This window comes from Ascaphus truei, chromosome 16, assembly GCF_040206685.1.
Source record: "Ascaphus truei isolate aAscTru1 chromosome 16, aAscTru1.hap1, whole genome shotgun sequence".
Classification (NCBI taxonomy): Eukaryota; Metazoa; Chordata; class Amphibia; order Anura; family Ascaphidae; genus Ascaphus; species Ascaphus truei.
Genome location: NC_134498.1, coordinates 13,312,720 through 13,329,643, shown reverse-complemented (window position 1 = coordinate 13,329,643; position 16,924 = coordinate 13,312,720). Strand labels below are relative to the sequence as shown.

The window sequence follows — 16,924 nt, the reverse complement described above, 5'->3', positions numbered from 1 at the left end:
CCCAGGCTGTGCTGAAAAGCTGTGTAATACGGTAGGCATAAGCTTGTAGGGTCCCATGTCAAAATGGATTTGAAGTAAATGGTGACAGTGTGTGCACATTTGCATGCTATTTCCCAGAATCCCTTGCTGCAGTGGAAGCACTGTATGACAGTGAAAAGCAGGGTTTCAGACCTGTCTGAGACATGTTAATGTGCGCCTAAGTAAAACAATGCACCTGTGTTTGCGTCAGTGCGAGTGTCCAGAAGGGTTTTAATTTGTAAATGGAAAACTTTTTCATTTATAACTATTTGTAGTGCACTATAATAGCACGGATTTCCAATCATTAGAATATACATTTTACACAGGTATGTTCTGTAACTAATTGCGTTATCAGGTATAACACACGCAGAGTGCTTGTAATTGCGTTATCAGGTATAACACACGCAGAGTGCTTGTAATTGCGTTATCAGGTATAACACACGCAGAGTGCTTGTAATTGCGTTATCAGGTATAACACACGCAGAGTGCTTGTAATTGCGTTATCAGGTATAACACACGCAGAGTGCTTGTAATTGCGTTATCAGGTATAACACACGCAGAGTGCTTGTAATTGCGTTATCAGGTATAACACACGCAGAGTGCTTGATGCGGACTTGCCTTTAACGGCCTATTGGACGTCGTATTTCTTTCTTCCTTGTTGCACTTATTTCTTGATTTAAACTTTACACTTTAAAGGGCCAATCCAAGCGGCCCTATTTTTATTCATTATTACATAGGTTTGAAGCAGGGGGTTTTCAGACCTGAACCCCATTTCAGCTCCGGGGACACCCTGCTTAAGCAGACACAGACCTCTGAAGTGGATGCCAGTATCTCGAAAAAGTTTAAAGCTCCCGCGTCACGTGGGCCAATAGGAAACCGGACCTGATGACGTCAAGGCTTCTTATTGGCCTGCAGGCGCTTTGAAACTCTGACATTATGTGATCCCATCCAGTGAGCCTAAGCAGCTACCCACACCCGCTATGGAGGTATCTCGGGAACCCCCACAGCTGAAATTAATGGGGTTCAGTTCTGGAGAACATCCGTTCAACACAATGTAAAAAAAATAAATAAATGGGGGTAAAACCAGCCGCTTGGATTCCTGCTTTCCGTGCACTTGTGCGGGGATCCAGCACCCGGCTTCAATCTTTTGCAAATCTCCAACTAATATTTAGGGGGGGGAAAGAGTTCTAGCAGGATATTCCTCTACAACTCATTGGCTGTTTCCCGGATCCCTTTCACCAGCAGCCCCACCCTTCTCTACCCGTTTCTTGTTCGTATGTGCTCCCCCTTGAGGAGTGCTGCATCCATCGCACCGGGAGGGAGACGGCGCTCCAACTGCATTTTTTGGTAACTTACCTCCACCTAATGCGGATATACTCGCTAAACCAAAATAGCAGCTAGTTACTGTTACCAGCCATTCAATCGAATGCCTATTAGCGATCACGAATAGCCGGTTACTGCATAACCACTAGTGATCTCTGGTATCTACAACCACAGCCAAGGTAATATTCCATCTTCCCATGTTTTGATGGGCGATAAGTTGTGGTTTTCTGAGGTGATGGGGCTGGTTTTGAAGGATGGGCGGAATCTCACTTCTGTAGATACACTGGCAAGTGGAATCTTTTAATTGCCGCACTGTTCTAAGTGTCTCCTTACAAGACTATTTGATGTGCTGTTTATTTGCAGAATTATAGCACACAACGTTTTCTGTGTTCTCCCTTCCTCAGGATGACCATTCACACGGGATGTAGAGATTTCAGCCGAGGAAAGGAGATCCCCGAAACGTTGCTGGAAAATTCTACTTTCCAGTGAAGCTACAACCACTGTAAAAATGAGAAAGTTAGCAGAGAGCGCGCCTGCCGGGGGGAGCGGAAACTAATAATGCAGATAATGACATTGAAATGTGTCCCCTGACAAAACACTTTAGAAGAAAACATTACAAGTTTATTGTGTATAAAGACAAGAAAAAGGTTTCCGTTGTTCTACTAGAAAAAACACGAAACAAATCAAGGTCAAAGCAGCATATAATACTGAACCAATTCAAGACCGTGTAGGTAAACAAGTTATATCCCTTTGTTATTCAGAGAAAATAGCACTCGGACATGATAAAAGCGACATCAACCAACAAGTCATAAAATTACACTGAGCTTAAAAAAACCAGAAAACAGTTGTGAGATTCCCGCTGAGATTATTAAATCAGAAATGAGGCTCCAAAATCCACTCGATTCCCTCTTGAAAATTAGGGCCAGGTGGTTTATTTTTTACATCTCGCGGATGCAGAAATGAGTGGTGACAATGCCAACTAGGTCATTTACCGTGCAAACAGGTACAAGGCTCGTTCACAAGCAGCAACCTTCCTGGCCATTTCCACGGAGACAAAGGAGAGGAAATTGAAATGTTTACACGTTTGCTCATCCATTGGAGGCCAGAAACGTATTGCTCTGCCTCTCGTCGTCACCAGAAGAGGCACGCCAAATGGCACAATAAATGTGTCAACGTTTCGGCTTCCCAATGGAGCCGTTTTCAAGAGCTCTTCCAACGTTGAGGTAGTAAAGACACATTTACTGGACCTTCTGCTGTGCCGGCTTTTTTGACGTTGCTACATAGGACAGTTTAAGTTTAATACGTTAGCAGAAGCATCCGCTACAATCTTTTGGAATATATATATATATATATATATATATATATATCAACCAATAACTAAAGGATAACCTTTATTGTGAGTGGCTTAATTAAATATTTTACATTGCTAAAATGTATTCATTAAGGGAGCAGCCCATCCTAAAACCAAGGTGACATGTTAAGGGGTTACATCTGATTAATTGATGCCATTTTGTACTAAATCTCACACCTAGAATTATTTTGAAATAACTCTTTAAAGTTAGTTTAGTAAAATGGTGAGCGGGGACTTGGAAGGGGTTTCATTTCCTCTGGCTACGAACTACCTTTTGTTTTTGTAAAAGTAAAGACCCCCCCCCCGATCTCCTACACTTCCCTTACCATTTTTGGCTCTCGGACAAGGAGGACTAAAAGATAAAGAAAACCTGTGATTGACATTCAGAGGCTCTTAAAATTCAATTTTCATAAAATAAAAAAAGCTTTTAGCACGGTTAGATTAGTGTAAGGAAGCCTGTTATATTGTTACATTCTTTACAAAAAGTTGCTGTTCTATTGCCCGACACCCAACGGAGCAATAACAAGGGGTCATGTGCACAAATATACCGATCCATGAACGCATGTTAACGGAGTTTTCACATTTCTTTTTATACAACCCGGTCAGGTAGAAGCGACAGAAACTAGATGAGGAAGGATTTGATTTTGAATAGGATGGTGATCCTTTAAGGCAGCGGTGCGCAAACTGGGGGGCGCGAGACTGTCTGCGTATGGGGTTGGGGTGACGCGGGGTTTACAGAGGCCCCGCACGCTTACCAAAGGCACTTAAATTAAGTGCCGGGGGAGCGGCGAAGGCCTCTGTAAACCTCACTTACCTTTGCTCCGGCGGCTTCGTACACGTGTCGCCATGGCAACGTGACATCATGACGGCGGCGCCAGAGAAAAGATAAGGGGGGGGGGGGCAGAGAGAGGGGAACTGCCGGCAGGGGGGCGCAGGGAAAAAAGTTTGCGCTCCCCTGCGTTGAGACACGAAGAACGACCATTGCACGGCAGTTACAATCCTACATAGGTCCTTGTAGCGCGTCTCGGACAAAAACTGGATTCTTTGCCAACAGCAAAAACCTTTATAAAACCAACGTGTGTATCACAAACACAGGCTGATGCACAATACCTTCCCAACTGCAGTCCCCAAGAACTCCCAGCAGGTTTTACGGGTATCCCTGCTTCAGCACAGGTGGTCCAGTCTAAATGACTGGGCCACTGATTGAGGCACCGGTGCTGCCGCAGAGATATCTTTAAAACATGACCTGTTGGGGGTTCTTGAGGGCTTCATTTGGGAACCACCGCCTTAAAGGAACCTGGCAAGTCCTTTCATTAATACATTTGTTCCAGTCGCTAATAAAACGCATTCCTGTAATGCAGTCTGTGTCAGGGAGCTCAGCTCCAGTCCTAAAGACCCCCAACAGGCCAGCGTTTAAGGATATCTCTGCTTCAACACAGGTGGCTCAATTAGTCCCTGCTTCAGCACAGGTGACTCAATCAGATGCTCAGTCTTTGATTGAGCCACCTGTGCTGAAGCTGGGATATCCTGAAAACCTGGCCTGTTGGGTGGAGCTTAAGGACGGGAGTTGAGCACGCCTGGTCTAAGCAATACATTGACATACTTGCTCCAACCTCACAAGGGCCAACATATTTAAACTATTGCTGGCATTTCACGCTGGATTAAGGAATGGAAGATTGTTACATCAGGCAAGGTCCCCTCTTATTTGTGACCAATAACTTAATCTGTATGAAATCCTGCGATATCCTTTAATAATTCGTCGGAACCCGTGTTTGCGTGTCCCGGCTGCTGAGAATAAAAGGCACCACGGAAGAGAATCCGCACTCTGTGTATGATCAGCTGTCAGTCCGATGACATCATTCTCTATACCTGGCGTTTCACGCCACATACCGTATTAATGAACCCATATAACCTCAGGAACTAGATGGCCTCCAGCACAGAATATTTGTAGGAGTTAGGTCACACTTGTTTCAAATACAGTGGTTTGCACATTTTGTTAAAAACCTGCACAAATACACAAAGGTTTTTTTATGCAACACTTTTAGATCTTTTTAAGATTAGATACTGTTCTTGCCCAATTTATAACGGCCATTTTATCATATTCTGAAATGAATCGACCTCGTCAGAGATTTGAATTTCTAAAAATATAAGGGTTGCACAGAGGATGTTTCTGACAGCAGAGCCCATCTCTTCTTGTGCTATACACAGAAAGGCAGTAAAAAGTAGTGTGTGAGCGTCTAAATCTAGACTGGGCTTCTAGTGTGTGAGCGTCTAAATCTAGACTGGGCTTCTAGTGTGTGAGCATCTAAATCTAGACTGGGCTTCTAGTGTATGAGCGTCTAAATCTAGACTGGGCTTCTAGTGTATGAGCGTCTAAATCTAGACTGGGCTTCTAGTGTATGAGCGTCTAAATCTAGACTGGGCTTCTAGTGTATGAGCGTCTAAATCTAGACTGGGCTTCTAGTGTATGAGCGTCTAAATCTAGACTGGGCTTCTAGTGTATGAGCGTCTAAATCTAGACTGGGCTTCTAGTGAATGAGCGTCTAAATCTAGACTGGGCTTCTAGTGTGTGAGCGTCTAAATCTAGACTGGGCTTCTAGTGTATGAGCGTCTAAATCTAGACTGGGCTCCTAGTGTGTGAGCGTCTAAATCTAGACTGGGCTTCTAGTGTATGAGCGTCTAAATCTAGACTGGGCTTCTAGTGTATGAGCGTCTAAATCTAGACTGGGCTTCTAGTGTGTGAGCGTCTAAATCTAGACTGGGCTTCTAGAGTATGAGCGTCTAAATCTAGACTGGGCTTCTAGTGTGTGAGCGTCTAAATCTAGACTGGGCTTCTAGTGTGTGAGCGTCTAAATCTAGACTGGGCTTCTAGTGTGTGAGCATCTAAATCTAGACTGGGCTTCTAGTGTATGAGCGTCTAAATCTAGACTGGGCTTCTAGTGTATGAGCGTCTAAATCTAGACTGGGCTTCTAGTGTATGAGCGTCTAAATCTAGACTGGGCTTCTAGTGTATGAGCGTCTAAATCTAGACTGGGCTTCTAGTGTATGAGCGTCTAAATCTAGACTGGGCTTCTAGTGAATGAGCGTCTAAATCTAGACTGGGCTTCTAGTGTGTGAGCGTCTAAATCTAGACTGGGCTTCTAGTGTATGAGCGTCTAAATCTAGACTGGGCTCCTAGTGTGTGAGCGTCTAAATCTAGACTGGGCTTCTAGTGTATGAGCGTCTAAATCTAGACTGGGCTTCTAGTGTGTGAGCGTCTAAATCTAGACTGGGCTTCTAGAGTATGAGCGTCTAAATCTAGACTGGGCTTCTAGTGTGTGAGCGTCTAAATCTAGACTGGGCTTCATGTATGAGTGTTCAAATCTAAACTGGGCTTCTAGTGTCATTATTGATGAAGCTCTTAGGCACGATTCACAGGCTGGCCCATACATTTAGGAAGTGTAAGGAAGCACTGGAGAGTTTTTCTTTCAAATCCAAAAGGGGAGACAGCAATCAGGGAGTAAGGCAAGAAGGTCCCGTCGAAAGGGTATTTCCATGTTTCTTTGAGGAGCTGTTGTTCGTGACAGCCGGGGGAGGGCTGGGGAGGGTTTTCAAAGCTTTAGATAACAGGAACAAGTTCTAGAATAACAGATATTGATTAAATCACAATATTGCAGTTGTAACTCACAAGTCTAACAACGTTAACAGATCTGCATTCAAAACTCGTGTTGTGGGATTGATCACATGTACAATTAGTTTAATAATACACTATTGAAAGCATTTAGCCTTTAACTTTTTTTCAATATGTGGGGGAGAAGCTGGTGAGGAAGGGAACATGTGGGGAGAGGCTGGAGAGGAGGGGAGCATGTGGGGAAGCTGATGAGGAGGGGAGCATGTGGGGAGAAGCTGGAGAGGAGTTGAGCATGTGGGGGAGAAACTGGAGAGGAGGGGAGCATGTGTGGGGGAGAAGCTGGTGAGGAGGGGAGCATGTGTGGGAGAGAAGCTGGTGAGAAGGGGAACATGCGGGGGAGAAGCTAATGAGGGGAGTATGTGGGGAGAAGCTGGTGAGGAGGGGAACATGCGGGGGAGAAGCTAATGAGGGGAGTATGTGGGGAGAAGCTGGTGAGGAGGGGAACATGCGGGGGAGAAGCTAATGAGGAGGGGAACATGCGGGGAGAAGCTGGTGAGGAGGGGAACATGCGGGGAGAAGCTGGTGAGGAGGGGAACATGCGGGGGAGAAGCTGGTGAGGACGGGAACATGCGGGGGAGAAGCTGGTGAGGAGGGGAACATGCGGGGGAGAAGCTGGTGAGGAGGGGAGCATGCGGGGGAGAAGCTGGTGAGGAAGGGAACATGTGGGGGAGAAGCTGGTGAGGAAGGGGACATGTGGGGAGAAGCTGGAGAGGAGGGGAGCATGTGGGGAGAGGCTGGAGAGGAGGGGAGCATGTGGGGAGAAGCTGGTGAGGACGGGAACATGCGGGGGAGAAGCTGGAGAGGATGGGAGCATGTGGGGAGAGGCTGGAGAGGAGGGGAGCAGAGGGGAGCATGTGAAGAAGCTGACGAGGAGGGGAGCATGTGGGAGAGAAGCTGGTGGGGAGAGAAGCTGGTGAGGCTGGGAGCATGTGGGAGAGAAGCTGGTGAGGAGGGGAGCATGTGGGGGAGAAGCTGGAGAGGAGGGGAGCATGTGGGGGAGAAGCTGGAGAGGAGGGGAGCATGTGTGGGGGAGAAGCTGGTGATGAGGGGAGCATGTGTGGGGGAGAATCTGGTGAGAAGGGGAGCATGCGGGGGAGAAGCTCGTGAGGAGGGGAGCATGTGGGGAGAAGCTGGTGAGGAGGGCAGCATGTGGGTGAGAAGCTGGAGAGGAGAGGAGCATGTGAGGAGAAGCTGGTGAAGAGGGGAACATGCTGGGGAGAAGCTGGTGAGGAGGGGAGCATGCGGGGGAGAAGCTGGTGAGGAGGGGAGCATGTGGGGGAGAAGCTGGTGAGATGGGGAGCATGTGGGGGAGAAGCTGGTGAGGAGGGGAGCATGTGAGGGAGAAGCTGGTGAGGAGGGGGGCATGTGGGGAGAAGCTGGAGAGGAGGTGAGCATGTGGGGGAGAAGCTGGTGAGGAGGGGAGCATGTGGGGAGAAGCTGGAGAGGAGGTGAGCATGTGGGGAGAAGCTGGAGAGGAGGTGAGCATGTGGGGAGAAGCTGGAGAGGAGGTGAGCATGTGGGGGAGAAGCTGGTGAGGAGGGGAGCATGTGGGGAGAAGCTGGAGAGGAGGTGAGCATGTGGGGGAGAAGCTGGTGAGAAGGGGAGCATGTGGGGGAGAAGCTGGTGAGGAGGGGAGCATGTGGGGGAGAAGCTGGTGAGGAGGGGAGCATGCGGGGGAGAAGCTGGTGAGAAGGGGAGCATGCGGGGGAGAAGCTGGTGAGAAGGGGAGCATGCGGGGGAGAAGCTGGTGAGAAGGGGAGTATGTGTGGAGAAGCTGGTGAGGAGGGGAACATGCGGCGAGAAGCTGGTGAGGAGGGGAACATGCGGGGGAGAAGCTGGTGAGGAGGGGAGTATGTGGGGGAGAAGCTGGTGAGGAGGGGAGCATGCGGAGGAGAAGCTGGTGAGGAGGGGAGCATGCGAGGGAGAAGCTGGTGAGGAGGGCAGCATGCGGGGGTGAAGATGGAGAGGAGGGCAGCATGCGGGGGAGAAGCTGGTGAGGAGGGCAGCATGCGGGGGAGAAGCTGGTGAGGAGGGGAACATGCGGGGGAGAAGCTGGTTAGGAGGGGAGCATGCGGAGGAGAAGCTGGTGAGGAGGGCAGCATGTGGGGGAGAAGCTGGAGAGGAGGGCAGCATGTGGGGGAGAAGCTGGAGAGGAGGGCAGCATGTGGGGGAGAAGCTGGAGAGGAGGGCAGCATGTGGGGGAGAAGCTGGAGAGGAGGGGAGCATGTGGGGGAGAAACTGGCGAGGAGGGCAGCATGAATGTAGCATAGAACCGACTACTATGTATTATTTGCGTGCTGGACATTTCTGGTACAGAACATACGGCATGAATACAGTACAATGACATGTAAATCAGGCCCCTCATATGAAGCGAGTTTGACGCCCCTGCCAGAGGTCTGGGAAGCACTGCCATATAGGAGGAAGCTTTCTACTGTCCACCAAAGTGAGGCAGACTGGCGCCCATATTATGCCCAGCGGGTAAGTATCCTGGTCCGGTGATAAAAACAGCAGATCTCAGGGACCGGGAGATCAGCTTAACGACTAAAACATAAAATACAAAAACCCAGCAGCGCATATTGCTGCACATGAGTTATATTACATGGAGGGATTTAGCTGGCTTTTAAATAACAACCTTATGTAAAAAAAGTAAAAAATTCTAAACTGTTTTTAGATTGGTTTGGCTGCTGTAATGTATTTGGTACAAGCTGCATTTGCGAGGGGCCTCTGAAAGAGACGGTATTTGGCATTCAAGTGGTTTCCTTACCCCCTCCCAGACCACCCTTTTCAGAGGGCATGTGCAAACTATTGCTGAACACGGAAAAATCACGCAAACGGGAGCAGCAAGAGGGAATTAACCCCCTCCCAAACCTCAGCTCCCAAAGAAATACCTACAGGCGCCAGACTTTGGGAAAGAGGCATCACCCGAATCTAAGCCATCAAACATGCCACTGCCATGCGTACAGAGGAGTTCTAGGAACGCGCGTCCCCCGAGAGCAGCAATACAGCTTTCACTGGTCTCCGGAGCGTAACCGCACTGATTTCAGCTCTGGGGACCCCGCGCTTCCAGAGATACTTACCTCCCTAGGGGGCGCCGGTATCTCTGGCAAGTTTAAAGGTCCTGATCACACCGGCCAATAGGAAGCCGCACAGATGACGTCACTGCTTCCTATTGGCCCCGATATGACACACAGTTCCCTGGCTGCAGAGATACCGGCGCCCCCTACGGAGGTAAGTATCTCTGGAAGCAGGGGGTCCGCAGAGCTTAAAGGAATACGGCTCAGCTCCGGAGACCCCCTGCGTAAATCCTGGAATAAAAACTAAAACAAAAAAACTAAAAACTTGGATTGCTGCATTACATGCACAAAGCAAAGAGTGATGCGCTGTGAGTGCTCATTTGCATGTCATTACCCAGAATCCCTGGCTGCTGTGAAAGCACTGTTTGCCAAGAGATAATGGGGAAAGGCAGGTTGAAGACCGGTCAGACACGTGAATGTGCTCACAGGTGGGATTTGTATTTGCTGCGCGTTACATGACCGCACTCAGAGTAAAGTATTTGGATTGTGCCCGTAGAGTAGCCGTACCTCCATCGCTGTGACTGCGGTTACACCATCTCGTACTGGTTGTTCGTTATGTAACGGGACAGACAGCAGGCCAGGAACATTCCTATGAGCTAACAGAACAAAAACAAACAATATCACAAAGGTGTTACAGTGACAGAAAAATACTCAACTCCTGCAACAGAAGAGGCAGATCACAGCGTGCACACACATCCCACACCAAGAAAAGGCAGATCACAGCGTGCACACACATCCCACACCAAGAAAAGGCAGATCACAGCGTGCACACACATCCCACACCAAGAAAAGGCAGATCACAGCGTGCACACACATCCCACACCAAGAAAAGGCAGATCACAGCGTGCACACACATCCCACACCAAGAAAAGGCAGATCACAGCGTGCACACACATCCCACACCAAGAAAAGGCAGATCACAGCGTGCACACACATCCCACACCAAGAAAAGGCAGATCACAGCGTGCACACACATCCCACACCAAGAAAAGGCAGATCACAGCGTGCACACACATCCCACACCAAGAAAAGGCAGATCACAGCGTGCACACACATCCCACACCAAGAAAAGGCAGATCACAGCGTGCACACACATCCCACACCAAGAAAAGGCAGATCACAGCGTGCACACACATCCCACACCAAGAAAAGGCAGATCACAGCGTGCACACACATCCCACACCAAGAAAAGGCAGATCACAGCGTGCACACACATCCCACACCAAGAAAAGGCAGATCACAGCGTGCACACACATCCCACACCAAGAAAAGGCAGATCACAGCGTGCACACACATCCCACACCAAGAAAAGGCAGATCACAGCGTGCACACACATCCCACACCAAGAAAAGGCAGATCACAGCGTGCACACACATCCCACACCAAGAAAAGGCAGATCACAGCGTGCACACACATCCCACACCAAGAAAAGGCAGATCACAGCGTGCACACACATCCCACACCAAGAAAAGGCAGATCACAGCGTGCACACACATCCCACACCAAGAAAAGGAAGATCACAGCGTGCACACACATCCCACACCAAGAAAAGGCAGATCACAGCGTGCACACACATCCCACACCAAGAAAAGGCAGATCACAGCGTGCACACACATCCCACACCAAGAAAAGGCAGATCACAGCGTGCACACACATCCCACACCAAGAAAAGGCAGATCACAGCGTGCACACACATCCCACACCAAGAAAAGGCAGATCACAGCGTGCACACACATCCCACACCAAGAAAAGGCAGATCACAGCGTGCACACACATCCCACACCAAGAAAAGGCAGATCACAGCGTGCACACACATCCCACACCAAGAAAAGGCAGATCACAGCGTGCACACACATCCCACACCAAGAAAAGGCAGATCACAGCGTGCACACACATCCCACACCAAGAAAAGGCAGATCACAGCGTGCACACACATCCCACACCAAGAAAAGGAAGATCACAGCGTGCACACACATCCCACACCAAGAAAAGGCAGATCACAGCGTGCACACACATCCCACACCAAGAAAAGGCAGATCACAGCGTGCACACACATCCCACACCAAGAAAAGGCAGATCACAGCGTGCACACACATCCCACACCAAGAAAAGGCAGATCACAGCGTGCACACACATCCCACACCAAGAAAAGGCAGATCACAGCGTGCACACACATCCCACACCAAGAAAAGGCAGATCACAGCGTGCACACACATCCCACACCAAGAAAAGGCAGATCACAGCGTGCACACACATCCCACACCAAGAAAAGGCAGATCACAGCGTGCACACACATCCCACACCAAGAAAAGGCAGATCACAGCGTGCACACACATCCCACACCAAGAAAAGTCAATAAGGCTAATTTTCAGTGGAACAATCTCAACATTTCCAATCTTCATCTATCTTTATTTTATTTAATGTGTACGGAAGCGTGAGCGTGTGCGTGTGCAGGGCAGCGTGAGCGTGTGCAGGGCAGCGTGAGCGTGTGCAGGGACGCGTGAGCGTGTGCAGGGACGCGTGAGCGTGTGCAGGGCAGCGCGAGCGTGTGCAGGGCAGCGCGAGATTGTGCAGGGCAACGCGAGATTGTGCAGGGCAGCGTGAGCGTGTGCAGGGCAGCGTGAGATTGTGCCGGGCAGCGTGAGCGTGTGCAGGGCAGCGTGAGATTGTGCCGGGCAGCGTGAGGTTGTGCAGGGCAGCGTTAGGTTGTGCAGGGCAGCGTTAGCGTGTGCCGGGCAGCGTGAGCGTGTGCAGGGCAGCGTGAGATTGTGCAGGGCAGCGTGAGATTGTGCAGGGCAGCGTGAGGTTGTGCAGGGCAGCGTGAGGTTGTGCAGGGCAGCGTGAGCGTGTGCAGGGCAGCGTGAGCGTGTGCAGGGCAGCGTGAGCGTGTGCAGGGCAGCATGAGATTGTGCAGGGCAGCGCGAGCGTGTGCAGGGCAGCGTGAGATTGTGCAGGGCAGCGTGAGATTGTGCAGGGCAGCGTGAGATTGTGCCGGGCAGCGTGAGATTGTGCAGGGCAGCGTGAGCGTGTGCAGGGCAGCGTGAGCGTGTGCAGGGCAGCGTGAGGTTGTGCAGGGCAGCGTGAGGTTGTGCAGGGCAGCGTGAGCGTGTGCAGGGCAGCGTGAGATTGTGCAGGGAAGCGTGAGATTGTGCAGGGCAGCGTGAGGTTGTGCAGGGCAGCGTGAGCGTGTGCAGGGCAGCGTGAGCGTGTGCAGGGCAGCGTGAGCGTGTGCAGGGCAGCGTGAGGTTGTGCAGGGCAGCGTGAGGTTGTGCAGGGCAGCGTGAGCGTGTGCAGGGCAGCGTGAGATTGTGCAGGGCAGCGTGAGATTGTGCAGGGCAGCGTGAGATTGTGCAGGGCAGCGTGAGATTGTGCAGGGCAGCGTGAGATTGTGCAGGGCAGCGTGAGATTGTGCAGGGCAGCGTGAGCGTGTGCAGGGCAGCGTGAGCGTGTGCAGGGCAGCGTGAGATTGGGCAGGGCAGCGTGAGATTGTGCAGGGCAGCGTGAGATTGTGCAGGGCAGCGTGAGCGTGTGCAGGGCAGCGTGAGATTGTGCAGGGCAGCGCGAGCGTGTGCAGGGCAGCGCGAGCGTGTGCAGGGCAGCGCGAGCGTGTGCAGGGCAGCGTGAGATTGTGCAGGGCAGCGTGAGCGTGTGCAGGGCAGCGTGAGCGTGTGCAGGGCAGCGTGAGGTTGTGCAGGGCAGCGTGAGGTTGTGCAGGGCAGCGTGAGATTGTGCAGGGCAGCGCGAGCGTGTGCAGGGCAGCGCGAGGTTGTGCAGGGCAGCGCGAGCGTGTGCAGGGCAGCGTGAGCGTGTGCAGGGCAGCGTGAGATTGTGCAGGGCAGCGCGAGCGTGTGCAGGGCAGCGTGAGGTTGTGCAGGGCAGCGTGAGATTGTGCCGGGCAGCGTGAGATTGTGCAGGGCAGCGTGAGCATGTGCAGGGCAGCGTGAGCATGTGCAGGGCAGCGTGAGATTGTGCAGGGCAGCGTGAGATTGTGCAGGGCAGCGTGAGCGTGTGCAGGGCAGCGTGAGATTGTGCAGGGCAGCGCGAGCGTGTGCAGGGCAGCGCGAGCGTGTGCAGGGCAGCGCGAGCGTGTGCAGGGCAGCGTGAGATTGTGCAGGGCAGCGTGAGCGTGTGCAGGGCAGCGTGAGCGTGTGCAGGGCAGCGTGAGGTTGTGCAGGGCAGCGTGAGGTTGTGCAGGGCAGCGTGAGATTGTGCAGGGCAGCGCGAGCGTGTGCAGGGCAGCGCGAGGTTGTGCAGGGCAGCGCGAGCGTGTGCAGGGCAGCGTGAGCGTGTGCAGGGCAGCGTGAGATTGTGCAGGGCAGCGCGAGCGTGTGCAGGGCAGCGTGAGGTTGTGCAGGGCAGCGTGAGATTGTGCCGGGCAGCGTGAGATTGTGCAGGGCAGCGTGAGCATGTGCAGGGCAGCGTGAGCGTGTGCAGGGCAGCGTGAGATTGTGCAGGGCAGCGTGAGATTGTGCAGGGCAGCGTGAGATTGTGCAGGGCAGCGTGAGATTGTGCAGGGCAGCGTGAGATTGTGCAGGGCAGCGTGAGCGTGTGCAGGGCAGCGTGAGATTGTGCAGGGCAGCGTGAGATTGTGCAGGGCAGCGTGAGATTGTGCAGGGCAGCGTGAGATTGTGCAGGGCAGCGTGAGATTGTGCAGGGCAGCGTGAGATTGTGCAGGGCAGCGTGAGATTGTGCAGGGCAGCGTGAGATTGTGCAGGGCAGCGCGAGCGTGTGCAGGGCAGCGTGAGATTGTGCAGGGCAGCGTGAGATTGTGCAGGGCAGCGCGAGGTTGTGCAGGGCAGCGCGAGCGTGTGCAGGGCAGCGTGAGCGTGTGCAGGGCAGCGTGAGATTGTGCCGGGCAGCGTGAGATTGTGCCGGGCAGCGTGAGATTGTGCCGGGCAGCGTGAGATTGTGCCGGGCAGCGTGAGCGTGTGCCGGGCAGCGTGAGATTGTGCCGGGCAGCGTGAGATTGTGCAGGGCAGCGTGAGGTTGTGCAGGGCAGCGTGAGATTGTGCAGGGCAGCGCGAGGTTGTGCAGGGCAGCGTGAGTGTGTGCAGGGCAGCGTGAGCGTGTGCAGGGCAGCGTGAGATTGTGCAGGGCAGCGTGAGATTGTGCAGGGCAGCGTGAGGTTGTGCAGGGCAGCGTGAGCGTGTGCAGGGCAGCGTGAGATTGTGCAGGGCAGCGTGAGCGTGTGCAGGGCAGCGTGAGATTGTGCAGGGCAGCGTGAGATTGTGCAGGGCAGCGTGAGGTTGTGCAGGGCAGCGTGAGCGTGTGCAGGGCAGCGTGAGGTTGTGCAGGGCAGCGTGAGATTGTGCAGGGCAGCGTGAGATTGTGCAGGGCAGCGTGAGATTGTGCAGGGCAGCGTGAGATTGTGCAGGGCAGCGTGAGATTGTGCAGGGCAGCGTGAGTGTGTGCAGGGCAGCGTGAGATTGTGCAGGGCAGCGTGAGATTGTGCCGGGCAGCGTGAGATTGTGCAGGGCAGCGTGAGATTGTGCAGGGCAGCGTGAGATTGTGCAGGGCAGCGTGAGCGTGTGCAGGGCAGCGTGAGATTGTGCTGGGCAGCGTGAGATTGTGCAGGGCAGCGTGAGGTTGTGCAGGGCAGCGTGAGCGTGTGCAGGGCAGCGTGAGATTGTGCTGGGCAGCGTGAGATTGTGCCGGGCAGCGTGAGATTGTGCAGGGCAGCGTGAGCGTGTGCAGGGCAGCGTGAGGTTGTGCAGGGCAGCGTGAGCGTGTGCAGGGCAGCGTGAGGTTGTGCAGGGCAGCGTGAGCGTGTGCAGGGCAGCGCGAGCGTGTGCAGGGCAGCGTGAGGTTGTGCAGGGCAGCGTGAGCGTGTGCAGGGCAGCGCGAGCGTGTGCAGGGCAGCGTGAGGTTGTGCAGGGCAGCGTGAGCGTGTGCAGGGCAGCGTGAGGTTGTGCAGGGCAGCGTGAGCGTGTGCAGGGCAGCGCGAGCGTGTGCAGGGCAGCGTGAGGTTGTGCAGGGCAGCGTGAGATTGTGCAGGGCAGCGTGAGATTGTGCAGGGCAGCGTGAGATTGTGCTGGGCAGCGTGAGATTGTGCAGGGCAGCGTGAGATTGTGCCGGGCAGCGTGAGATTGTGCAGGGCAGCGTGAGCGTGTGCAGGCCAGCGTGAGATTGTGCAGGCCAGCGTGAGATTGTGCAGGGCAGCGTGAGATTGTGCCGGGCAGCGTGAGATTGTGCAGGGCAGCGTGAGATTGTGCAGGGCAGCGTGAGATTGTGCAGGGCAGCGTGAGATTGTGCAGGGCAGCGTGAGATTGTGCAGGGCAGCGTGAGATTGTGCAGGGCAGCGTGAGCGTGTGCAGGGCAGCGTGAGATTGTGCTGGGCAGCGTGAGATTGTGCAGGGCAGCGTGAGCGTGTGCAGGGCAGCGTGAGGTTGTGCAGGGCAGCGTGAGCGTGTGCAGGGCAGCGCGAGCGTGTGCAGGGCAGCGTGAGATTGTGCCGGGCAGCGTGAGATTGTGCAGGGCAGCGTGAGGTTGTGCAGGGCAGCGTGAGCGTGTGCAGGGCAGCGTGAGGTTGTGCAGGGCAGCGTGAGCGTGTGCAGGGCAGCGCGAGCGTGTGCAGGGCAGCGTGAGATTGTGCTGGGCAGCGTGAGATTGTGCTGGGCAGCGTGAGATTGTGCCGGGCAGCGTGAGATTGTGCAGGGCAGCGTGAGCGTGTGCAGGGCAGCGTGAGCGTGTGCAGGGCAGCGTGAGATTGTGCAGGGCAGCGTGAGATTGTGCAGGGCAGCGTGAGATTGTGCCGGGCAGCGTGAGTGTGTGCAGGGCAGCGTGAGATTGTGCCGGGCAGCGTGAGATTGTGCCGGGCAGCGTGAGATTGTGCAGGGCAGCGTGAGATTGTGCAGGGCAGCGTGAGATTGTGCAGGGCAGCGTGAGCGTGTGCAGGGCAGCGTGAGGTTGTGCAGGGCAGCGTGAGCGTGTGCCGGGCAGCGTGAGATTGTGCAGGGCAGCGTGAGATTGTGCAGGGCAGCGTGAGATTGTGCAGGGCAGCGTGAGGTTGTGCAGGGCAGCGTGAGGTTGTGCAGGGCAGCGTGAGCGTGTGCAGGGCAGCGTGAGATTGTGCAGGGCAGCGTGAGATTGTGCAGGGCAGCGTGAGGTTGTGCAGGGCAGCGTGAGCGTGTGCAGGGCAGCGTGAGCGTGTGCAGGGCAGCGTGAGGTTGTGCCGGGCAGCGTGAGATTGTGCAGGGCAGCGTGAGATTGTGCAGGGCAGCGTGAGGTTGTGCAGGGCAGCGTGAGGTTGTGCAGGGCAGCGTGAGATTGTGCAGGGCAGCGTGAGCGTGTGCAGGGCAGCGTGAGGTTGTGCAGGGCAGCGTGAATGTGTGCAGGGCAGCGTGAGATTGTGCAGGGCAGCGTGAGCGTGTGCAGGGCAGCGTGAGATTGTGCAGGGCAGCGTGAGATTGTGCAGGGCAGCGTGAGATTGTGCAGGGCAGCGTGAGATTGTGCAGGGCAGCGTGAGCGTGTGCAGGGCAGCGTGAGCGT

General features: G+C 53.7%; 1 protein-coding gene across 1 annotated transcript in view; it reads right to left on the bottom strand.

Moving 5' to 3' along the window:
* Nucleotides 1-1,940: 1,940 nt before the first annotated feature.
* The window catches only part of TSPAN6 (tetraspanin 6), a 91,706-nt gene continuing 76,722 nt past the window's right edge, over nt 1,941-16,924 (bottom strand). Inside the window, exons 7-8 of the mRNA XM_075572796.1 lie at nt 9,944-10,032; nt 1,941-6,310 (exon numbers count right to left, since the gene is read on the bottom strand). Coding sequence (XP_075428911.1) covers nt 9,964-10,032 — 69 coding nt within the window. The 3' untranslated portion in view covers nt 1,941-6,310; nt 9,944-9,963. The remainder of the gene's footprint in view (nt 6,311-9,943; nt 10,033-16,924) is intronic.